At 41.5% G+C, this 25,855-nt stretch overlaps 1 protein-coding gene across 5 annotated transcripts in view; it reads left to right on the top strand.

The window, feature by feature from the left end:
- Positions 1–25,855, top strand: part of Tph2 (tryptophan hydroxylase 2) — a 114,829-nt gene that overhangs the window by 52,166 nt on the left and 36,808 nt on the right. For all 5 annotated transcript variants that reach the window (XR_004112909.1, XM_031350086.1, XM_031350085.1 and 2 more), the window contains exon 8: positions 16,154–16,280. Coding sequence is in view for 4 of the 5 variants with exons in the window: in XM_031350086.1 (XP_031205946.1) it covers positions 16,154–16,280 (127 nt within the window). In the remaining variant the exon portion in view is untranslated. The remainder of the gene's footprint in view (positions 1–16,153; positions 16,281–25,855) is intronic.

Here is a 25,855-nt window from a genome sequence, read left to right as displayed (position 1 = left end):
TTTTTTTTGGACAGACTTTCTTGGTACCAGTCCAGGAATGGCATTACCAACAATAGGCTAGGTCCTCTCCCCACTGATCACTAATTGAGAAATTACCTTACAGTTAGATTTCTTGGAGGCATTTCCTCAACTGAGGCTCATTCCTCTCTGATGACTCTAGCTTGTGTCAAGTTGACACACAAAACCAGCCAGCACCATAATAAACTTTAAATATTGCTTTATTTTGGAGGTAAAAAAGGGGTTTGCCTGCCTTACAAATAATTCACCTCATGCTATGTTCAGAATTATATCTGAGCTGCATTAAATATTAAGGTAGAAATTTAGAACAAAGTCTATGATAATAGCAGTTTCTGCCATGCATTTTGGTTCAGGTGTCTAAGGGGCTGGTATGTTAGTATGTGTGTGGGTGTTTTAGTTACTGCTATGTTGCTGTGAAGAGATACCATGACTAAGTCAACTTATAAAAGGAAGCATTTAATTGGGGCCTATCTTAAAGGTTCAGAGGTTTAGCTCATAACTGTTATGGCAGGGAGCATGGCAGCAGGCAGAGGTGATGCTGAAGAAGTAGCTGAGAACTTACATGTTATCCAAAAGTTGGAGACAGACAGATAGTGAGACAGGCAGTCAAATAGAGAGTCAGATACACCACAGGCAGAAAGACATAGAGAGACACAGAGAGATACACTCAGAGAGAGAGAGACACAGAGAGATACACTCAGAGAGAGAGAGAGAGAGAGAGAGAGAGAGAGAGAGAGAGAGAGAGAGAGAGAGAGAGAAAGGGAGAAAGGGAGAAAGGCAGAGGCAGGGGCAGGGGCAGGGGCAGAGGCAAAGACAGAGACAGAGGCAGAAAACTGGGCTTGGCATGGACTTTTGATATCTCCAAGCCTATCCTTAGTGACACGCCTACTTAACAAAAACCACACCTCCTAATCCTTCCCAAGCAGTTTCACTAACTGTGGGCCAAGCATTTAAATAAATGAGCCTATGGGGGCCCTTCTCACTCAAACCTCCACAGTGAGTGACACTGAAGTAGGTAGGAGCTTCTTCTCTAGGGAAAAGACTGTACCAGGAGGTTAAGGAACTTCTGGATTTGTCTGTAAAGGCTTGTGGGGGGAGATGGCAGAGTTGGGAGTTGATTCAGTTGAGGAAGTTCTTGAAGTTGGAGAGAGGGAATCTTCTTCCCCCTTCACACTCCCCCCTCAACCCCTTATCCAAGCAGCTTACTTGGGTCTGGTCTCTGATATCAAGCTTCTGGTTCTTAGAGAGACATTTGGCTTTTCAATTCATTTGGTTTTTCTTTCCTAGATAATTCCTTCTGGTGGGATTGTGGCCTTGATTCTTTGGGGTCCTTGTACTTTTCCTTAGTGTATCCTGTGCTAAGTAGATGTTGAATACTGGTAATTTCATTTGCATGTATACATTTACATGTCCATATGACTTGTAATTCTATTAGTTGTCACTGTCACCAATAATGCTGTAGAAATAAAGAGTTCCTTAATAAGAAATGCAGTTAAAAAAAATAAACATCTCCTAGAATCATAATTCATGCCTGCATTAGTCACTCTTTTGTTCCTGTGGCTTTGGTATTTTGTCTTATGGTTCTGGAGGGATAAGTCTGTTATGGTGGGGAGTCATGATGACAAGCAGCAGGCATGGTGGCTAAAGAATAATGCTAAGGGCTCACATCCTCTACTATAGCATGAAGCAGAGAGCAAACTGGAAGTGGTGTGACTCTTTAAACTCTGAAAATGTACCTCAAGTGACATACTATCTCCAACAAGGCTGTACCACCGAAACTTCCCCCAGACAGTGTTATCTACTGGGGGCCAAGTGTTCAGATGCCCAAGACGATGGGAGACATTCTTGTTCAAATTACTATAACTTCCCTCTTGAGATGCTGTGTGAATTGATTGAGGTCTATCACATGGAGGAGGTCAGGGAAGGAAGGTTCTATTTTCCAAATTATTGCTACATATCTACCTATGTAATACTATAGTCTTGTTCCTTTCAATATAGGCTGAGCCTGCCATTGGTCCAGATTTTTGGATGGAGCTGGAGATGTCCAAGTGTCTCATGGTTCAATGCCTTCTGTCCTCCAGAATGTAAACATTCCTTACAACAGTGTGGAAATCATACCCATAGCCTGACTTCCTAAAGCAATTTCCATTTTTCAGAGAGGGGCAACCAGAATTTAAAATCTAAAACACCTCAGCATTGTTAGTTCAAGCCTGTGCAATGTGCTTTCCCAGAATAGGTAACTTAGTTTGCTTTCTATTGCTGTGATTAAATACCTATCAAACAACTTGGAGGGGAAAGGGTTCATGTCGTCAAGTGTAGTCAGGGCAGGAACTCAAAGCAGGAACCTGGAGACAGGAACTAAAGCAGAGGCCATGGAGGAACGCTACCGGCTTGATCCTCATAGCCTGCTCACTTTGATTTTTTCTACCACCCAGAAATACCAGCCCAGGAATGGCACTGCCCCCAGTGAGCTTGGCCCTTCCACATCAATAATTCATCAAGAGAATGCCTTGCAGACCTGCTTCCAGGAAATGTGATGGAGAGAATTTTTTTCTTTTTTTCAAAACGAGGTTTTTCTATAGGCAACTCTAGTTCATGTCAAATTGACAGAAAAAAAAAAAAAAAAACCAACAAAAAACAACCAGGAGGAGGGGAGCCATTGCCAAAATATAAGAAGAAACGCACAGATTCAACCAGATTTTTTTTTAAATGTCTTCGTGAAGGCATTAGCAATTACCAATTTTATCTGATGTTTTAGATGCTGTGTTTAGCATATCTGCAATACAAATATGCTTGATACAACATAGCATATGCTCATTAGATCAAGGATTTAGTGCTGTGTTGGGACGATTGCTCCTTTGGCACATACTCATGGGACATAACTTCTGCTCTGGTGCCATGGTTTGTCAAATCAAAAGCTGCCTTTGACTATTGGGAATAAGTCACAATGCTATAGGCGAACCCTGCAGTGCTTACTGCCACAATCCACCCAAATGCTTGTGTGTTAGACGCAAATGCAATCTTTCTTGCTCACGGTTGAACAGTTTAGGAGCAATTAATGCTAGTTTTAAATATAACTGCTTTAGAGTTTAAAAAAGGTTCTGCAGCTAGGTGCTTTTATTTTTTTATTTTTTTTGTAATCACTGCTGTGTTTCTACTTTACAGGAAGAATAAAAGTGACTTATCTCAGACCATATTTTTCATTATGTCTAAGGGAAGTGAGTTCAGTTTAAGCTTAGCTCTTGCTTATTACAGCAGAATCCTCCCAGGGCTGGTTGGAAGATGTGGTCTGTTTCCTTTTCTTGGGGCTCAGATGTAAATTCTTGTTTGTTAGGTAAGATAAGAACACAAATGTGATCTTACCTTTCTTCTCCTTCTCTCCTGGGGACTCTGGGTCTTCGCACTGGTCCAGCATGAACTCTGGATACCATGAGTGTTTTCAGGATAAAGCCTTCCTGAAGTCCAGTCTAGGTCTGGTCTCAATGTAAGAGTTTCACCTAACCCCCAATCGACTGAGGTCCCAGGGAGTTTAGAGGTCTGGTGGTGGTGGGGGGTTGGGGAGTGGGGACATCCTTGTAGAGACAGGAGGGTGGAGAGGAGGTATGTAATGTGGAACAGTCGGAGGGTGGACTGGGAGGGGAATAGAATCTGGAGTTTAAAATAAATAAATACATTAATTTTTAAAAAAATTAAAAAAAGAAAAGAAAAGAAAGAGTTGCACAGATGAGCATGTGCTTAAACGTCCTCTTTCCCAGAGGCTGCACAAGCTCTGACTTTTTTTGTGCTGTTGTAACCCTTGCTGTTCAAGGCTGTAGTAGTGATTCTGAGACGATGGTGTGTTCTTAGAAAGCCCAATACATCTGGACTTCCCTTCCTGCTTTTTAACCCAGAGCTCACAGGCCCACCCTAGTGGCCATCTTCTCCCTCAGGAAAAACTTGATAGACTCAAGGCCAGTGAAGGTGGCAGAGCCTTGAAAAATAATGACACCACTTCTGTCTTAAGGTTTGACTGCTGTGAACAGACACCATGACCAAGGCAACTCTCATAAGGACAACATTTAATTGGGGCTGGCTTACAAGTTCAGAGGTTCAGTCCATTATCATCAAAGCAGGAGCATGGCAGCATCCAGGCAGGCAGGGTGCAGGAGGAGCTGAGAGTTCTAAATCTTCATCTGAAGGCTGAGAGTGGAAGACTGACTCCCAGGCAGCTAGGATGAGGGTCTTAAAGCCAACACCCACAGTGACACACCTACTCCAACAAGGCCCTGCCTCCTAATAGTGACACTCCCTGGGCCAAGCATATACAAACTATCACACCTTCTATCCTTGAATCTTAGTGATTTCAACAGTCACCACCACTATCAATGTCATGGTAGCAATGACACTTTTTCTAGTAATAGCGGACTAGTACAGTTTATGTGCCTAGTAACAGTGTCAGGCATTATAAGTATTAAATGTGAAGGAACTCATTGATAACTCAAAATTACTTGAGTTGTTTTGAATTTATGAATGGGGAAATAAGGTAGAGAAAGGTTAAGTAATTTGCCCATGGTAACAGTTAGTAAATAGGAAAGCCAGGATCTGAACTGGGGCAATAATTATAATAATTTGTGCATTTAACCACTAATTTGGATAAATAGATACCCAAAGTCAAAACTTCCACATGTGTTGAAACTGAACAGTGTTCTCAAAATTTTAATTAGAAAGTTTGCACAAGACTCAGAAATGACTTTTTTCCTTTGGTTGTTCTCTGAGTACTCTCTGTGCCTGTTGGAAAGACTACCTCTGTGCCTTCTGGCCCAGTCCTTGGCCCAATTACCAGGCTTGCTAGAAGGTAGTCCTCTCTTTTGATCTTCATAGGGTTGAAGCTGCTCACCCCCCACAACCCCATTTATCACGAGGAGGCAAATCTCCCATGTGACATGGAAAAAGAAGGGCACTGCACCTCAGGACAGCAAGCTTAAGCCGTAGGAGACTGCCGTGTGCTCCGTCCTCAGGCAGAAGCACGCAGGACTCCATGCCCTGACATCCAAGCCCTGCCATCATCTCTCAGTGTGACACTGGCAAGCCACTTAACCTCCCTGTGTGCTGCATGATGAAATAACGCTTTGATCTTTGGAGAGAAGAAAGCTTGACATAAATACCAAGGAGGCCAGCTCATCTTCTGTACCCTCTTACACTTATGTGGAGACTGATGTTTCTCCCCAAATTCCAGAGTATTCTTAGTGACAGGGTGACATTCCCAGGCATGAAGTCTCAAGTTTCCAATCATAGCATTATGCCTTGTTTGGTGAAGTGCCTAAAAGCAAACCACCAGCCCTAAGACTTTTTACAGAGCCAGTTGTCTCAGGGTGCATTGGGTACCCTTCATGGTACTATGTTCCATTTAAAAAGTCCTCTACATTATTTAAAGCCCATGCATTGTGAAACCAAATTTGTGACTAAATGCCCACTGGAACTTGAGTTTTGTGCTTTGAAGATAGCTATACTGACGTGTGATAAAATAGTTTCTCTTTCTTGCCTTTTTTTTTTTAAGCTAATTTTAAGCAACCATCCCCCGCTAGCCCCCGTTCTACACTCAGAATGGTCTTCTATGTGTGGTGCCCATGATCCAAAATTAGAGCACTCAGAAGCAACCACACCTGGGTGAAAATTCATATTCCCTCAGCTAGCTGGAGTCAGGGAGAAATTCATTATGCACTTTCAGGTGTGCAGGATAGCAATGACCAGAGAGCCCTTTTTTTTCAGAAATATTTGCATTTTTAAATTGAAAGTTCAGAAGAAGAAATTCAAAATGATTGAATTCTAGGAAAAAAAGAGGTAATCGCCATCCAAGCCTCTTCATTGTCGTGTGGAGAATGACACCCGTGGGTAGGCTCGTCACAGACACTGCCATTAGAGAAAAGGAAAGGAAGCTGACATCCCCCCACTCATTCTATCTGTCTGGCATCAGGCCGCCCATTTTGGAGAGGTCTGTGAGACCTTCACCATCTTACAGATGGTAATTCTAAGGTTCACAGGAGTCAGGTAATTTTCCTAAGGTCGTACAACTAGAAAAGAGCAGAGCCATGATTTGGTCCAGAGCCCTAATGTGATTGGAAATTAGGAATGGTGTGGGTTTCACTTGGGTTCTTCCTGATGTGGAGCAGTGGAGTCTCTTCAACACCTGCTGCGTTCAGTTGAGTTGGGCATTTCTCATGTGCCAGGCTTGTCCAGGCAGTAGCTACTCAAAAGGAATGTGGTATGTCTATCCTGGGTACACTTACACTCCTTAGTGATAAAGTACTGAGAGAGCAAAAACTCATTCAAATATGAAAATGGAGACATAAACTCAATTTAATGTAACATGAGCAATAATATGTAAGGTATGGAAACTTGTGCTTTCAACACATTATATTTCTATACTGTTTAAAGATGCATGGTGAAAGAGACTCATCACCTCCATCTTTCTAGATAAAGAGATAATAGGTTTCTGTTGACCAATATGATAAAATATGTCTACTGACATTTATTAAGTGAAATTGATTAAGGCTATATATAACTCAAATATCCAGTTGCACTAGCCACATTTCAAATGATCTGTAGCTATAATGTCAAGTGGCTATTTCACTGGACAGCATAGATAGAGGGTCTGGCACATCACTACAGAGTGTCCTATTGGATAGGGCTGTCTAAGTCATTTGCCTTCATGGGGATGTGGGAAATCAACCTAGAAGATGACTCCAGAGAACATCCTTTTTAAACTTTTTTATTTTTAAATGTCCACCATCAATAGTATAGTGGTTTGAATGAGAATGGCCCTATAGGCTCATGTTTGAATACTTGGTCCCCAGTTGGTAGAACTATTTGGGGAGGATTAGGAGGTGTGGTCTAGTTAAAGGAGGTCTGCCTTCAGGGGCAGCCTTTGAGGTTTTAAAAGCCCCATATAATTCCTAGTTAGTTCTCTCTCCCTTCCCCCTTGTACTGGCTGGTTTGTGTGTCAACCTGACACAAGCTGGAGTTATCACAGAGAAGGGAGCTTCATTTAAGGAAATGCCTCCATGAGATCCAGCTGTAAGGCATTTTCTCAATTAGTGATCAAAGAGGGAGGGTCCACTGTGGGTGATGCCATCCCTGATCTGGTATTCTTGGGTTCTATAAGAAAGCAAGCTGAGCAAGCCAGGAAAAGCAAACCAGTAAGTAACATCTTTCCATGGCCTCTGCATCAGCTCCTGCTTCCTGCCCTGCTTGAGTTCCAGTCCTGACTTCCTTTGGTGATGAACAGCAATGTGGAAGTGTAAGCTGAATAAACCCTTTCCTCCCTAACTTGTTTATTGGTCATGATGTTTTGTGCAGGAATAGAAACCCTGACTAAGACACCCTCTCTCTCCTCTCTGCCCTGTGCCTGTGGGTCAGATGTCAACTTTCAGCTACTGCTCCAGCACCATGCCTGCCTGCCTGCTGCCATGTTCCCTGCCATGGTGACCATGGAACCACGAGCTCCACAAGTTGCACACTTCCTTTTATAAGTTGCCTTTGTTATGATACTTTGTTATGGCAATATAAAAGTAACTAAGACTAATGACGTTTGTTTTAGTGGTAGATCATACTCAGGGTCTTGCTCATGTTGGCCTAGAGCTCTACCATGGGGACAACCCTCCCCCCCACCCCCGCAAGTCTCAGAGCACATGTTTTTACAGAGTGTATTTTATTACTGCCATAATTTTCGTGAAGTAGGAGGGGATTTCAAATCGCTCTTGTTTTTATGAGGAATGTGAAATATTCTAGACATAGCGGGTCATTAATGACCTAGAGGAAATGTTGCTGCAGCTCTCTAGCCTTTGTAAGCTCTGGAAGCTAGTTACTTCTTTTGTAAGAGGAGAGTTAGTACTTTCTAGTCACAGCCCTTTTTGGATAGTCACCATAAGGTAACCTTAGCGAGATATTTTACCAAAATTATGCCCTTATTTACTTTTAAATTGTGTTCCCCAATATAGACCTAGTATGTATGAAGCATATAACAAATCATTTTAAGAAAGATAGAGCCAGAGGATGCCTCATCAAGTAAGGGTACTCATTCTTGAAGATGCATAGTTCAAAACTCCAGTATCTGTTGAAAAGTAGGGCATGACTGTATATAAACCCAGCCCTATGGGGGACAGAGAGAGGAGGGTCACTATGGCCCATGGCAGCCAGCCTAGCTCCTGGTTTAGTGAAAGACCCGTCTTAAGGAAATAGGTGGAGAGAGATAGTGCAGGGCAGTGGATGTCCCCTCAGGCCTCTGCACATGTGCATTGACACATGTAATACTCCACACATATAACACACACACACACATACACACACACACACACACACACACACACACACACTAGACAGACACACAGAGAGACACACAGAGAGACATGTACACACAGAGACACATATATATATAACACATATAACACACATACACAATACAGGCATAACACACACAACAGATAGACAGAGAGACACACATAGAAACACATACACACACAGAGACACATACACACAATACACATACAAGCATACATACAACACATATAACATATACATATAACAGTCATAACACACATAGCCAGACTCACAGACACACACGCACATACAGACATACACACAAATACACACAGGCACACCCAGATACACCCACAGAGACACACCCAGGCATTCACAGACCCACACACAAAGACACATACACAGAGCACACAAAGAGACACAAACACAGAGATTTGTACACAGACACATACACAGAGACAGGGACAGATAGACACACATACACACACAGAGACAGAGGGACAGAAACAGAAAGAGAAAGAGAGAGAGAGAAAGAGAGAGAGAGAGAGAGAAAGAAAGAGAGAGAGAGAGAGAGAGAGAGCTGTACCATTTTCCATACTCCCAAGAGTGTAGTGAAGAACAAGAATGCTAGAAATCCTTAGGATTCTTTTTTTTTTTTTTTTTTTTTTAAAGAATCATTTATTTGTTTTATGTGTGTGAGTACACTGCTTCTCTTCAGACACACTAGAAGAGGGCATCAGATCCCATTACAAATGGTTGTGAGCCACCATGTGGTTGCTGGGAATTGAACTCAGGATCTCTGGAAGAGCAGCCTGTGCCCTTACCTGCTGAGCCATCTCTCCAGCCCAATCCTTAGGATTCTTTAGGGGAGCAAAGGAAATGTTTCCTCCCAGGCAACATACGAGTGTGTAACTTTGAAAAATGAGGGCCACATTTGTGTTTATATACACTGTGATGGGTTGTAGATGAAGTGATCATAAGAGCCGCCAAAAAAACAAACCTTATGTGAGCTTGATGATTTTATTTGTCGGTTTCTTGTGACAGTCGCACGTAGCCTAAGGCTAGTCTTGAACTTGCTTTCTCACAGAAGCTAGTCTTGAATTTCTGATCTTCCTGTTTTCTACTTCCCAAGTCCTAGGCTATTGTATACAACCAGGCTTGGCTTCCAGTATGTGATTTTAAATCTGAACTAAGGAAATTCTGACTCCCTAGCAAGCTCCAAGGACAAGTTGCCTCAGTACCAGATTAGTTCCCCATTATCATCCGAGTGCAGTAAAAACAAAGCAAGTTTCCTGCTGGCTGCTTGTTCTGCACCCTGCACGCAGGTTTATCCCACATCACTTGCTTTGCCCACGAAATGTCCTGTGGAGGCTGAAGAAATACTCTCTTCTGGATCCCAGCACACCTCCTGCTTATTTTCACCAAGGCAGACCCCCCACTTTTCCCTCTTATCTTCTTTCTCTTCTTTTTATGATTTAGTGAGTGTGTTTGGCTTCTGTCAAGTAGAACAAACTAACCCTGTGGAGAAGTGTTTAAAAGGACAGATGCATTGGTTTGGGTTGGAGAGCCCACCTCTCTTCCCACCTCTGAAAGGCTTTAATTTATGGCAAAAATAAAAAGCCATTGTTGAACATTGAGCAAGAGGAGTCAGCTTTGAAAACTGATAAGAGGAGAAAAAAATGTCAGGCTCATTTTGAATTTGAATGTAACAACCAGGACCTTTATTTCCCTGCAGCAAAATGATCTCGACTTTCTTAGAATGATTTAAGAATTCCCCAGAGATACTTTGCCCAGGGCCCCTTTGTGGGCCCATCTCAGAGGCTTTAGAACCCTCCTAACTGGGCTTATCAGAGAAGATTCCAATTTAGAGCAGCGAAAGTCTAGTGTCTGATATCAGTGCTAGCTTTTTTTTTTTTTTTTTTTTTTTTTTTTTTTTTTTTTTTTTTTTAGAGACATGATGTTTTACAGTGCTAACACTTTTGAAACGTACTACGTTTGCAGGCAACAGAGCGCTTTTGTATGAAGGGCTCTGAGAAGCATTATTCAGGAGAAAAATGCATCAAAAGGAGTTGGAAAAAAAAAGAGAGAAAAGTTTGCTGATGTAGAGATTGGAAGCAGCCTGTGCTGGCAGGCGCAATTATGACCAAATAATTGAATCTTTAAGAGAGATAAGATGGGATAAAGCAAGAGTTGTTGTCTCCCAATGGGAGCAGGTTCATTAGATACTAAGGAGTCCAGCTGTGGAGGATTCAACTTCCAGCGGGGCCTTGGTCTGCTTTACAGGCGGGCATAGTGGCAGTAAATCAGGGTGAAGCGGCACAGTTTCAGTCCTCCAGACATTAATTGGCAGGAAAGCTGGAGAGGAGCCTTGGAGCTGGGTCCTCTCACTCTTGTTTCACACCCTGGAACCTGTCAGACCCTTAAAACCATGATCATCTTCAGCTCTTCCTCCTTCAGAAAGAAGCTCAAGGAAACCTACCCTTTCATAGTTAATAGGTTCTTTAAAAATTGCTTCAGATTTGTTTGTTTTATGTGTTGGAGTGTTTTGTCTATATGTATAAATGTGTACAACATGCATATCCGGTGCTCACAGAGGCCAGAAGAGGGTATCGGTACCCTCAAACTGGACTTACAGATGGCTGTGAGTCACCACATGGGTGCTGGGAATTGAACCCAGATCCTCTGCAAGAACAACAAATGTTGATAACTGCTGAGCCAACTCTCCAGCATCCAGTGAACTGTTTATCAGAAATGTTGAACATCTTTCTTTGTTCCTTGGTTAAAGTGTTTCTGGATGCCTCTTTCTTTGTTGCTGAGTCCCTTTGTCAAAGACAATGGGAGACAGAATGATACAGTGTTTATTTCAATGTTCCACCAGCCCCAAAGGATAATAACTTGTTCTTGATCTGGAAATATGGGCGCTCTTAGCCTTGGCCCTTGAGAAGTAAAGTTATTATGCCTTCTTCTTCTTCTTCTTCTTTTGTTAAGGATTTATTTATTTATTTATTTACTTATTTATTTAATGTATATGAATACACTGTATCTGTCCAGATGGTTGTGAGCCACCATGTGGTTGCTGAGATTTGAACTCAGGACCTTTGGAAGAGCAGTCAGTGCTCTTAACCACTGAGCTGTCTCTCCAGCTCAGTTATCGTGTCTTCTGCATCCATATTTTCATTGGGAATATTTCTCAGGGCTCCTGACTGGAGACAACGCTGAGAGAAGAGCAGAAAGTAGTGAAGTCAGGCACAATCATTTCTCCCCATAGCAGAGCAGAGGGTGTCTCTAACACTTTGTTAAGGGTTCCTTTAGACATCTTGCTTCGGGCTTTCATTCTTAATGGAACAATGTAACTCACTCTGTTCTATTGTATAACTTGCTTCTTTCAAATCCATCATTTCTTTCATCCTATATACAGTTTGCTTACCTTGTCATTGTGATGAGCTTAGAGGATTTGAAGTTGGGTAGTGTGTTACTGGCTTCTGATAATGACATCTTCATTTAAACTCCGGGTCACAGATCTTTTTTTTTTTTTAGCCGAGGGGAATTGATTCCTTCCTGTCATTTGTCTGCCTTTATGTACTTTCTTTCTTTTTTACCTCTGTAGCTGCGGACTTTTACTTTAATTTAAAGCAAAATTTTGGACTTTATTCTTACCTGGGCACTTGGAAGATTACCCTTCTATGTCAGGCTTTTTTCAGTTTACATTAAATAAGTTTACAATAAAATAAGCTTTTGGGTTTATTTGAAGTTACTCCAAGGATCAACTCTTATTGTAGCTATGATTGGCTCTGTTATACTGATTACATGGTTGTAATCATGATTTCATACCATTACTGACACACCTAGCATCATGCCTGCCTTTCTTCAACATTCCCTGGAATCCTTCCTCCCCTCTTTGTTCCCATGGTTTACTGTTAATGGGCCAATACCAGTCCCAGTATTTTTTCCAGGTGCTAGATGCCTGGTCTGCTGTGGAGTTATTGTCGCTTTATGTCTTCCAGGATCTGGAGGGTGCTTTAGTATTGACATCAAAGGCTAATGTTGGGAGTGCCTAGAGTTTTCCATGGCAGGACACTTGGCCTTAATCTTGGCATTGATGCAGACTCTTGGGATGAGATCCTAGACCCCACTCACAGAATGGAAGTATTAGGCATGTGCCCAAGTTGAGTGCAGGTGGAGGAGTAATTAGTTGCCTGCTATTCAAGTCTCGGCTTTTTATCTTTCTACAGGGTCACAGTGCAAACTTTAGAGGAAATCAACTTAGCATCCCCACATCGTACAAGCACCTTCAACTGTACTTTTAAACTCTAGTTGTTTGTGAGCCTAGCCTTTAACATCTGAGCCATCTCTCCAGCCCAGCCACTCGTTGTTTGTAAGCCTACTGGGAGACAGCCCAGTGCCATTAGCCTTGAGAATGGGTCTCAGCTCTGGCTATGCCTCTTTTTCACCTCGGGAGCTTTAAAAAATGATTTTCCAGTCAATCCCAGGAAGCCTGATTGAACTGGTCATAAGTGGGGCTGGACACTTGGTGTTTTTTAAAAGGTTCCTCAAGTGCTTTGGAAGCATGAGGCTGGGGGGATGGCAGAAAAGGAGACTTGGGGCATAGACTCCTATGACTTTTCTTATGCTAATTATGTGGGTTCTGCTCTCCGTCTACACGCTAAGCATGGCCTTCGTCCTCACTTCTGCTGTATCTGTAAATTCAAACAGTAGAGAGCAGAGAGAATACAGCTTTAAGTTGGAAGAATTTCAAGTCCTGTCTTTCTTTCACTTAAAGTATGAAAATAGAGAAGATCAAGTTTACTCAATTTTTGTTTCCCCATTGATCAAAAGGATACTATAAAGCAAGGGAAGGCTAAATCATTAACATGACACAAAACCTTAAGCGTTGTATCCTATTCATAAAGCTTCAGTATGCTGTCCTATGTGCATGCATGCATCTGTGCGTGTGAGTGTGAGCATGTGTATGTGTGATGTGTGTGTGTGAAGGCCAGAGGTTGGTATTCACTATTCCTAGTCACTGTCCACTGAACATGGAGCTCACTGTTCTGGCAAGCTTGTCTCTATGCCCCAACTCTGGGCTTATAGGGTTTTGACCTGGGTGATGGGGATCCAAAGCTAAGGTTCCTGTGCAAGTGTCTTAACCACTGACAGGCATCCTCAGCCTCCTGCGTATCCTTTCTGGCCTCATCCTTGCATAGCTCCAAGGATTGGGGCAGAGTAGGAATGAAGGAAAAACAGACCCACAAGTGCTGGAGAAGCTGCAGGACCACCAAAGCTGAGTGTGTTTATTCTATTCAACTGGACAGGGAAGTGGGGCCATTCCATCTTGCTGTACAAAGGGGTGTGGTTATCACATATCAGCACTCAACCTGGTCTGTCTCTAAAGTGTTTGGTCAAGGTTGGTCATGTAGCTAGAACAAGGTTATTTGTTTGAGTGACATTATCTGTTTGATGTGAGTTTCAAGATCATAACCTTTCCTGTCAGTCCATATTTGGTTATCTGTCTTTGCAATAATGGAGGTAGCACCGGACGTTGGGTGTATAACCCCTATGAAGTAATCCATTTCAGAGAAACACAGGTGAGATCAGAAACATCTTTCAGTTACTATGTAAACTTTTAGGATTTTTTTTTTGAAAAATTTGATCTTGAGCATAAATCTGCATCTCGATCTATGCTCAGAGAATTATGGGAAAATTAATTTCAATGTAGCCTGGTATCAAGAAACAGTTTATTATTTGTGACAATAACCTAAGAAGGCAACTGTCTTATTTAGCTATGACACATACCTGTCCCTTGCCCACTTACCCAGCTCCAAATGGAAGCCTAAGCAAGTGAGAACAGATGCAGGCTTTTGTTATCTCCAAGGTCTTGTCCAGGCCAGAGAACTGGGAGAATCGTCCAAAGGCATTTCTCAAAGGAAGTGCACACGTCCCAGCCAACCAGCTGTCAGATGAAACAGACTTTGTTGACAACAGATGATTCTCTGGTGTTTCACAGTACCTCATGAAGCCTAACAAGGGCTCAATACAAATTAAGGATTAGCACAAGGTTTCAAAATCACAAGAAGTTGAACCAAAATTTTGGCTTTATTACTATTATTAAAAGATAGAAAATTTAGTTTAAAATGCACGCATGCACGCACGCGCGCGCGCACACACACACACACACACACACACCCCACTGGCTTTTATTTGTGATTCCTGAATTGGACCTTAAAACCACAGCAAGTTAAGGCTGCAAGGTGATCATCGAAGGATTATGGGTACAATGTGGAAGTGACCCACAGGGACAGCTTAATTGATGATAGTGGGCGATTGTCTTATTTGAATCAACTACCTACCTGTGATTGAAGGTTGAGCTGCCGGAATTGGCTCCAACTCAGCTATTTGTTATAAGACGTTACTCCCAAATTAAGCTTTCAGTTACTCTGTACAAGTTAAGCTGCAATTTGTTACACAAAGACTCAATTTCAAAGGCATCTTCCGGCCCAAATTTAATTTATTTTATTACTACCTATGCCTAAAATCAGCTAGTGTTCTCTATTAAAGGGCCAGAGAGCAATTATTTTAGAATTTGCAGAAATGTGATCTCAGTTACAGTTTTTGAATCTGCAGTTGTTGACCAAAATAACTGTAGACAGTCTGTTATATAAGTGGGCATGGGGCTGGAGAGATGGCTCAGTGATTAAGAGCACTGACTGCTCTTCTCAATGTCCTGAGTTCAAATCCCAGCAACCACATGGAGGCTCACAACTATCCATAATGAGATCTGATGCCCTCTTTTGGGCTGTCTGAAGACAGCTCCAGTGTCTTTGGGCTGGAGCGAGCAGGGCCAGAACAGAGGGAGAGGGGCCAGAGGGAGTAGAGGTCCTGAGTTCAATTTCCAGCAACCACATGATGGCTCACAACCATCTGTACAGCTACAGTGTACTCATATACATAAAAAAAGGAAAGTGGGCATGGCTGTGTTTCAGCCAGACTTGGTTTATAATATGGCCAGACCTCAAGTGATTTAGTGGTTTGCCCATTCTGAGCTGCAGGATCTCACACCAAGAAGTTCTCTTTCCTAAGGCTGTCTGGAGGATAGGATAATATGCAAAACAAACACCATGTGCTCAGCATGCAGTAGCACTGGAAAACAAGCAGCTTCCCAAGGTGTAGCTCATGCATGGTGGGGAAGCTTCCTTCCCGAGGACGATGCACATCTGGGAAGATTGCAATTTCTAGGCCGCCATTGACTACTGGGCAGAACCATGTCGCCAAATGAAAGTAATGGCTTTATTGAAAGTATTATATCCCAGCCAGAAGAAATGTCTCAGTTGGTAAAGTGCTTATCTCTCAACATGAGGACCTCAATTTGAGCTTAGAACCTATGTAAAACAAGAAAAAGTCAGGCTACTGTGGTGAAGAGGCAGCAGGGGCTCACTGGCTCATAGAGGCTAGTCTATGAGGTGAGTTCTAGACCAATGAAAGACCCTGTCTCAAAATATAGAAAAAAAAATGGTGCATGGCATCTGAGGATGTTCCCAGCCTCCATAGGCACATGAACACATGTCCTCTCATGTACATATGCGCTATCTCTCACACACGATTTCATACCCTGCCCGTAAATAACGTATCATCCAGCCTAGCCTGTCATTAATCATATGATACATCTGCATTTCAGGTATGATTAATGGTAATTATGTAATAGGCATATAATATAATTATATAATAAATTATTTATAATTAATGTAATAAGATTATACTTAGGGTTTTCAGTCTTGTCCTATAGGTGATACTTTAAAACTTGTTCTGTAACATGCATTTGTTACTTTTTTTTGTTTCCTCACAGAGACACATGCCATGAACTCTTGGGGCATGTACCACTGCTTGCAGATCCCAAGTTTGCTCAGTTTTCACAAGAGATAGGTTTAGCATCTCTGGGAGCCTCGGATGAAGATGTTCAGAAACTAGCCACGGTGAGTTAATTTTCAACTTAAGAAACTGTCCAGTGCCTAATTGTATGATGAAATAAAGTTCATGGTCTTTGACCGTGACTCCTAGGCTAATGTGCTGGGGAGAGAATGGTTTTACCTTACCTTTGTTCTCGTTTTGCAAAAAAAGATAATGGACTCTAGGTTTATTAGCTATCAAAATATGTATTTTAGTCTTCCTGTGTAGGTGGATGGATGAATATAAAGGGTTGGTCAGGATTTTAGGGTTGGGAGCCTTGTAATCACTGTCAAAATGAGTCAGCTCAGCTACCGTGGAACAAAAAGCAACCATAGATGATACGTGAATGAGTGTATATGGGAATATTCCAACAAAACTTTATTCTCAAAAAACAGGTGGGCTAAACTCGGTCTATAGGCTGTTGAATCCTGTAAAAACATTTGTCTCAGTAAACCTGTATGTACATTGGTGGTAGAGTAGGAATTGCAGCTAGTATTATTTCTTTGACAGGTTGATGTGGTTCTCGTCAGATAGGAGGTGAGGACAGCGCTAAGAGACTGAGCTTAGCAGTTATTCTAAGTACAAGCTAAGAGAAGATGGATTAGATGTTATGATATTAGGAACGCTCTTCCCCAGACAAGTGCTGTAGGAGGAGAAGCAGGGCTGGATGTGGTGTTTAAGATGTTAAAGAATCACACCTAGAAAGCTTATGCAACCTGCTTCTTCCTTATGTCAGAGTCTAGGAATAGAAAGATGTTTAGAAGCTCACTGACCTGCCGGAGTAGAAAGCTTAAGTGAGTATAGCTGCCTGGTAAGGAAAGGATGTCTTAAACTGAGTGTGTTTGCCACGGTTATATATCAAAACAATACTCTTTACTCCCAATAAGAAATACATTTTTTCAGTGCTGGGAGATAGCTCAGTGGGCAAAGTACCCAGCACAAAAGCATGAGGACCTGGGTTCAAATCCCCAGCACCCAGCTATTAGCTAGGTATGGTGGCATGTGCCTGTAATCCCAGTACTGTGATGGAGGTGATGGGAGACAGAAAGATCCCTGGATCTTGCTGGATAGGGAGTCTAACTAGTCAGTGAGCTCTGGGTTCAGGGAGAGACAGTGTTACCAAAAATAAGGTAGAGGGCAAGAGAGGAAGATGCTTAATATTGACCTCTGACCTCCAAGCAGGTACACTTCCCCCCCACACTCATCTACTATATGTACACAGATAAAATGTAGAAATACATTTCCTTGTGTGTGTGTATGTTTGTGTGTATGTGCATGCACATATGTTTATAGGTATGAGTAGAAATTCACAAGACAGTCTCAAGTGTCGTTCTTTGGGCATTGCCCATTTTTTTTGAAACAGGATCTCTCACTGGTGAAACCAAACCAAACCAACTCAACCCCAAAACCAAACCCTACAAACCCCATATGTATCCACATCTAAAAGAATAACATATTCACAGTTTCTGAGGATTCAGGCATGGATAGCTTTGGGGGCATTTTTCTTTGTTTCTATTTTTGTATTTTCTTGGGCAAAAAATAGCATTTTTAATTTGAAACCTTTCTTACAATGGCAACCAGACTTTTAGGATAAGAAAATGTTTTATTGTACTCCCAATACTCTTGGCTGTTCACGGTCTTAGCTCCACAAGCTAAAACACTTGGAACTGGTAGAGGTCATTAGGCCATTTTTCATATTCTTTTGTTTTTTTCTCCCTCTTTCTCTTACTCTGTTGTCTTTTCCTGCAAATGTACCTAAGTTGCTTCTATGTTTCTGTGCTAAAAATGTTGCAAAAACAGCTTGGGTCAGAGAGCCTTTTTTTGGCTCACACTTCCTAATCTCTGTCCATTACTGAAGTCAGGGCAGGGACTGTAGAAAACTCTACTTACTGGCTTGCTTTCCATGGCTTGCTCAGTTTGCTTAAACAACCCAGGATGGCCTGCCCAGGAATGCTCCTCTCATGTCAACCATTAATTAATCAAGAAGATACCCATGAGCATACCTCGGGGCCAGTGACACAGAGGCAGTTCCTTAATTGAGGTTCCCTATCCCTTAACTGTGGTTTCTATCAGCCTGACAAAAAACTAACCAGCAGTGTTTGAGACTAGGACTATGAGGGCAGAATCTAGAAAAGTCAGTATGTTTTAACTGCAAAATGACTGGTGGCAAGTGATGTTGGACCAAATGTCCACTGAGAAGGGCAGCCTGCCTGCAATCCTGCAGTGGTTTTGACAGGTAAAAAGCAGAGTGTACGCTTATGAAAGACTTTGATGCAAAACATTTGAGTCTCCATTTTGAGTGTCGTAGAAATGTACTAGCATGTATGTGTGCATGGTGCTTGCATCTGTGTGTATGTATGTGTGTGTGTGTGTGTGTGTGTGTGTGTGTGTGCGTGCACGCACACACGCATGTGTGTAGGGACCCTGTTTTGCTTGGTTTACTCACTTCTATTGATATTATTCAACCTCCCATCCCAAATCCCTCTGACTTAGGGATCCTTATAAGCTTTGCAGTTTCAATTCCTTCCAGTTTTGTAAATTGGCTGTTTATCTTGAAGCGTGGCAAACCAAAGAAGGATCTAGAAAGAATTTTCTGTGCGGTGAGGCGAGTGTAGAGAAGGATGCTCACACTGTGATAAAGCTGGTGACTGTCATGAAGGAGGAATCCAATTGCTGTTGGCATCTGATAGCCATTGCCCATCTCTCAATTAAAAACAATGTGAGTTGGGAAAGTACTGAAACCTGGTCTTGGAAGACAGCACAGGTTCCAACCAGACCATTTCAAAGATAAAGAGCCTGCTGGATACCATGCATGCTAATGGCTTTCAAGCCACACAATGACGGTAGAAGGCAGACTGAATGACTCACTTTTAAAGACCAAGAGCTTAAGCGGTCAAGTCTCACTGGCAGCAAAGTCCAGTGGCTGGGAGAGTTGTGGCTGGTTACACCTGATGAAAAATGAAGCTATTATTACTCCATCCCACCAACTCGTTTGCGTCAAGTCCCCAGAAGAGCTAGTAGGTGAAAATGAGAGATGAGTTGTACCAAAGGAGAAAAATCCACAGACAGGACAGATGGAAAACGATCTCCATTGCTATTTATGTAGACTGTGAGACAGGCTGTATCATTCCTATACTCTGGGTGAGATTTATATTATTAATGCTTCTGTTTATATAGTGCCTGCTTTTTCTTGTTTATAGTGAATTTAAGCACATATAAAAAAAGAATTATGACTCATGAAAGGAGACACTTAATAACTTTCTGGAATGCACTGTCAACAGATCTGAGGAGAAAAACAACATCCACTCAGACTAATTGGCATCGCTAAACTTGGTTTTGTCTAAGGCTGCTTTTGGACATCTGGGTCTGATTTCCAGAGGGTTCAGGCTGCATTGCCTGTAGACACTGTATTCCCTTGCTATATTTCTGCCTGATATTTATTTTGACATGTTAATAATGTTCAGTTTCGAGAATGAAGCTATCTCAGCTGCTTCTCTGTGGGCAATGGTTTTTACGCCCTGAGACCCATTTAAATGAACCTCTTTTGTATCTAAAGAAATTGATGATGATGCTCCAAGAGTGTATTTCAGATGCATTGTTATACATGTAAATAATTTGCCCTCTGGTGGATAATGAATAAGGCCATTAGTTTTGGCTGCTAGATTCTTTTCTTACTCCTCATAGCTGTCGCAGGTCTGTGCATGACAGATATGCAAAAAATATTTCCAGTAAGGGCTACATGGCATGTGTTATAATTTTGAGATAAACTCTTTCCCATTTCTGGTTAAGGTGGATTTAATACATTAGTGTGTACATTGGGTTTGTAGACTTAAATGCTGTCTGTGGCCAGGTAGGTAACCAACATTTATGAAACAACCAGATATAAATTAGTAAGGAGCTTTAGAGTCGTTGAGGAACTGGAGAAAACACATTATGCCTAAAGGCCTTCAGATGCAAAAGTAAAACAAAACCAAAAGTCCATTGGCAATGACTCACATCTCTAAGTAGAAGCTGAACTGTAGGATCAAGGTGGCCAGCTTTTGTTTTGGACTATACCATGTTGAAGGGACAAGATCACATGATTCATCCTTACAGTATACTATTTATCCCCACTTATGCAGTTCTGTTTTGTAGACAACAGATTATTTTTTTCTAAGATGGCTACTATAGTAAATTATCTTATTGTGTTGAAAGTTGATTTGAATGATAAGTATATCTGTTTACATATTTGGCTGTGTGTGTGTGTGTGTGTGTGTGTATGTGTATGTGTGTTTGTGTATGTGTGTGTGCCTTAGTACAATGTGAAAGTCAGAAAACATTTTATGGGAGTTGGTTCTCTTTTCTACCATGTGGGATCTGGGGATCAAATTTAGGTATTTAGGCTTGGTGAAAGAATGTTTTGTCTGTCATAACAGGAAGTTAAGGTGAGTTCACATCCTTCATTCAATACTTTCAGATATTAAACTCTTCCTATACACTAAATAGTAACTAACTTTCAGACAACCTCTCCTATATGGGTTTACACTGTGGAAAAGAGGGCTCCCAGAAAAAAAAAGCAAAGCAAAGCAAAACAAAACAAAAAAACAGAAAAAAAAAAAAAAAGGAAAGAAATCCATCAAAGCAGAACTCAAGAGTTCTTTTGAAAACCATTCCCAATGAAAATGAAATGAAAAATAAATATAAAACAAAGCTGAAAAATATGCATCACCCATAACAACATTGTCTCTAAAAGCACCAGTATGTTTAGGTTCTAATGACATGATCCCAGTACCTGTTGCTCATCTTTAACCCTGTTTTCAATCTCTATGTGTATAGCAGTATTTTTTAATAAAGAATTGCAGAGATTAAAAAAAAAAGAATGTTTTATCAGCTGAACCATCTCACAGACCCTGAATTATAACTTAAAATGGTTGTACACATGATTTTCATACATGTATTCTGAGCATGTTTTAATTCACTGATCTGGGAAAAGCAGGACACTTGGACAAAGTGCAACTCCAGGAACTGAGACTTTATAGGCATGGAAAGAAAGAATTCCATGGTTAGATGTAAAGTGGTTTATGTTTCTATAGGTAACAAAGCTGGAACTTATTTGTTTGTTCAGGACAAAGCCACAAATAGCTCAGGCTGGCCTTGAATTTACTGTGCACTAAATTCCCCACCAAAAACAGCTCAGGATCTTTTCCCCAGGGAGTGGTCCTGCTCACAATTAAGTTGTTGGGAACTCCTGCTCCTCCTGCCTCTACATCCTGAATTGCTGAGATTATAGAATGCATTACAAAGTCTGGTCTAAAGCTACAGTTTTTTTTTTTAAACCAGGCAGATGCCATCTGCACGTCCAATGGACCTATACCATGGTATACCATGGCAAGACCAAGGGAAAGGGTTTATTTCAGCTCCGGGCTCAAGGGTACAGCCCATCACTGCAGGGAAACCAAGGTAACAGAGGCTGAGACAACTGGTCCCATACCCTTCACAATACAGAAGCAGAGCAGCATTCATGTACACCAGAGCTCAGCTGCTTTTCTCCAGTCCGCCATCTTCACCCAGGGACTCTCCTTTTCACTATTAAGATGGGTCTTTCCAGGTCAATAAACATAATCAAGACAATCCCTTATAGACTTCCTCACAGGCTAACCTTCATCTAGGTAATCCCTCCCAAGTTGATTTTAGATCTGCCAATTTGACAACAGCAACCTTTGTAGTTTGGTGGCAGAGGGGCTGGTGACATTCAAGAGAGGTGGGGTAGTTAGACAACACCCTTGCATGCCTTTCCTTGGGCATAATCTTTAAGCCTCATCTGTATGTCCAAGATCCTTTTTATGTAAATACTAGTACGATAGGATATCCTCTTTGTTATAAAACTTTCTGCTTCCTAGCCTGACAGTGAACCCTGGCAACTAAAAGAACCTCGTACTGGTGCTGTTTCGTATCATGCTATTCTTCTGTCTGTGAGACTAGCTCCTCATCTACACTGTGATGCACTGACAGAAATGTACTGATCAAGGGAACTTAAAAACCAGCCCCAAAGATATACACATACATGTCCCTTTCTCCCAAAGTTAGGATATATAGGAGAGACTCTGTCAGCAAATGGTGCATCCCATCCTATGATGCAGAAGACTTTCTTTTCTTTTCTTCTTCATTTTTTTTTTGTTAGTTCATTCCTCATTTCATAAAGGCATTTGCAACAGACCACGTGGTAAGTCATCTGGAGGAGAAGCAATCAATATGAACACAGATGTTTCCTAAGCAGAATAAATTGGCCCCTGGCCCAGCTGGAATTTTCCATCTATATAGGGTTTTAGGTCATCCATTCAGTTCTGCTGACCCTGAAACATGTTCACCTTTGCTTTCCGATTGGAGGGATTTTATTAGTGGGCCTCGGTAATGCTGACAAGAGGAGGGTGCTAGCCAAGGGCAATGGAGGAATAAGCAATTTTTCCCAGGACCTGTTCCCAGAATGTCAGGCTCACAAAAGAAGAAACATCCATGGGCACAAGTCGGGAAACACTAAGTTAAATGAAAAGCTTTCACTTATAGGATGATTTAGAACCTTAAATAAGATAATATACCAAGTGAGTCTCCACAGGGACAAAAAGTTAATTTTTTAAGTTTGTCCCATTTCCTCTGTTCTGAGATGTCAGTGGCTGGCGCACAGACTGCTAATTGAACAGTAGGTCTCATTTTGTTAGTTGAGGTGGATCTTTCAACTAGCTAACTGTTTTTTTGACATTGAAAGATGAAGGTCTACTCCTAAAAAGTCTATATATGAAAAAACTGAACTTGAGAATGAAGAAAATACCTTAAATGGTGTCCTCTCTCCTGGCACGCATGTTAACTTCCCACTGTACTGATACTCTAAGCATGGTTTAGGAGATGGAAGTCTAGACTGTCTTCTGAAAAATGGCAGAATTCATTTTAAGCAGAGGCCTGGCCGTCAGCTAAATTATTCTCTAGTAAAAATCATCAGGATACTAACAACACTGAGCTCTGTTCATACTTTTCTTATTAAACAAATGCTTTGTTTCTACAATAGTTTGCACTGGCTAGGGCTTTGATAGCCATCATCAAATGTGTTTGAGTTTGTATGTCTAATCTGTAGGTTTCTTTCGTTGGGAGTAGCATTGAAATGTACAACCAGTCTTAAGCTAAGAACCAATCAGAGTTCACATTATAAGTATAATGATAAGGTTAGCCTTAGTTTATGACATTCTTATTGATTTTTCCTATTTTCTGAGCATGTCCACTTGTTTCTTGAACAGCCTTTTTTTCTTCACATAACTGGTAGTGTGTGGGGAAACTTTGGATGCTCGAAGATGTATGTGTAGCTGTAGTTCTTTCTGAACACGAATGACATTAAGAATGACCGCTTTAGTATCTTTATAGGAAGCTTGAATAAGCCGCAGGCTTATTTATTCTGTGTAGAGTCTTTGAACTGGTTCAGCTGTTTGAATCATTTGATACAGAGCTGACAAAGGGCTGGAAGGAATGAGCTTTTCTATATCCTTAATTGAGATGTTTGGGTGAACGATCAGTTTGTATGTTATTACCAAAGAACTTAATTAAAAGTTAATAATATCTATTCCAACTCATTACTCTCACTTTTATATCTGCTGTGCATATAGAAAAGAAGAGTCCTCTTGTAAGCAGTGGTTTGCTTCTTTAACTAACTTGTTTTTATTGGTTCTCTTCAACACTCCTTTGCTGGCCAGATACCCTGAGGCCCTGCTACCTTTGGACTCATTCTCTTCTGAGAACATTTAATACTATGGCCAAGGCTGTTTGGTCATGATGTGTGCTGTTTGATTGTGAAGGATTTGTCATCGATTTGTATTACCAGAGTCCTTCCTCTTCCACCTGGTTCAGGAACAAATCTATTTGTAGTGCAAAATGGTTATATGCTTTAGCAACTCAGAGCTTTCTTGCTCATTTATAACTGTATGCTGGGGCCTCCGAGGGCCATCATATAACAGAGAAAGGAGAACAAATATAGACCACCTAGTTTAGAGATTTGGAAACTGCTGTGGTAATATCATTCCCTGATCACTGAGAGAACACTGGGTCTATCTCCTGTATTCTAGCATTAATTTGTCCCGCTAGTACCCCCCCAGCCAACAGCTGGGCCTCTCAGTGCTCCACAGACATTGGAGAGGATATTCGGGCTGTCTGACAGGTAGTGTAGGGAAATCTCTACCTTTCTTTCCTCCTAGTCCTAGGGCTTGAACCCAGGGTCTTGCCCTTGCTAGGCAAGAGCTCTACCCTCACACTTTCCCTTTGAAGGCTCAGTATTGGAGTCTGCTGAAATAAAGCCACACTAGAGACGAACATAGGACAAAAGTGTATAGAGTTATGAGTGTGCACAAGCACAGGAATCATATTTAGAAATTCAAAATATTGACATAAAACACTGATTTCTGAGCCCCAAGTGCAGTGAAAGGCATGACACAAGGGAGGGAGGAGAGGGGTTAAATTTAAAGTTATCATAGGTGGGCTTAAGTGGCAGCTTGACTAATTCTGAATGTGTCCTCAGGCTAGGCACTAATTCTGTTACCTCCTTGTGCCTCCAAAGCCTTCAACAAAACAGTACTATTCTTTTCTTACCTGATAGGGGGTGAAGAACAAATGACATAAGCCACCCTTGCCTTGGGCACCATGACATCATTGGTACCCTACTCAGGTGTGGCTGCACTTGCTCTTATCACAGCCTAAGAAGTCCTAAGAGCCATACTGTTAGAGAATCCTAAAGCCATTTCAAAACCCCAGTCCTCCAGATGGTACTGTGGTTTAAAAGTCCTCACAATGAGGTCTTCTTACTTTTTCTTCTCAAAGAAAGCTTGAACGCTTTCAAGTACAGGAGATTTCTGTAGCTGCTTTCATTTCCATGAAGATAGGCTGGAGAGAGAGGTTTCTGGTTTAACTACAATGGCATAGGCTATCAGGATCTTAACTTGCATTAACAGAAATATCTGCGGTGTAATTCCATTTCCAGCAAAAGCGGAAAGAAGATGGTTGGCATTTTTTTCTTTATGAGCTAGAATAGTGGAGGTAATGTTATATCAAACTATAGGAATTTAATTACCCCATTCCACAAATGTAGTTTTCAAATAAAGGAGTCAAAAGGATTTTCAAAGCCATTCTTCTGAACCGCGATATAAAAACCCAGAGTACATTTAGGAGATGTAAAATGGATTACTGTACATTATGAGGCCCTGCGCTGAACAGCAGCACAATAAGAAACTCGACGTGAGATTGAACACACAGTGATTAAAAATCTCGTTGCTTGCTTCTTAGCAGTACTGCAATTTTCCTGGAGTTTTACATGCTTGTTGCTGTAAGGATGGTCACCTATGGAATAATTCTGGTGGGTGGATTGAAACTTCAGGACAGGTCTTAAAGGAGGTGGAGATATTGTCATTCAAAAGCTTAAAGCCAGATGAGGTGTAAGGGAGAAAAGCAGTTGGGGTTGGAAGGAATAAATCACTCAATGGATCACCATGATCCTTCTCAGTGCTTGAAAGCCTGTCCTTTACAATCTCCATAAAAACAGCAGTGTGTGTGTGTGTGTGTGTGTGTGTGTGTGTGTGTGTGTATGTGTATG

This window comes from Mastomys coucha, unplaced genomic scaffold (assembly GCF_008632895.1).
Source record: "Mastomys coucha isolate ucsf_1 unplaced genomic scaffold, UCSF_Mcou_1 pScaffold4, whole genome shotgun sequence".
Taxonomy (NCBI): domain Eukaryota; kingdom Metazoa; phylum Chordata; class Mammalia; order Rodentia; family Muridae; genus Mastomys; species Mastomys coucha.
The sequence above is the reverse complement of the archived record's forward strand: the minus strand, read 5'-3'. Positions and strand labels throughout refer to the sequence as shown.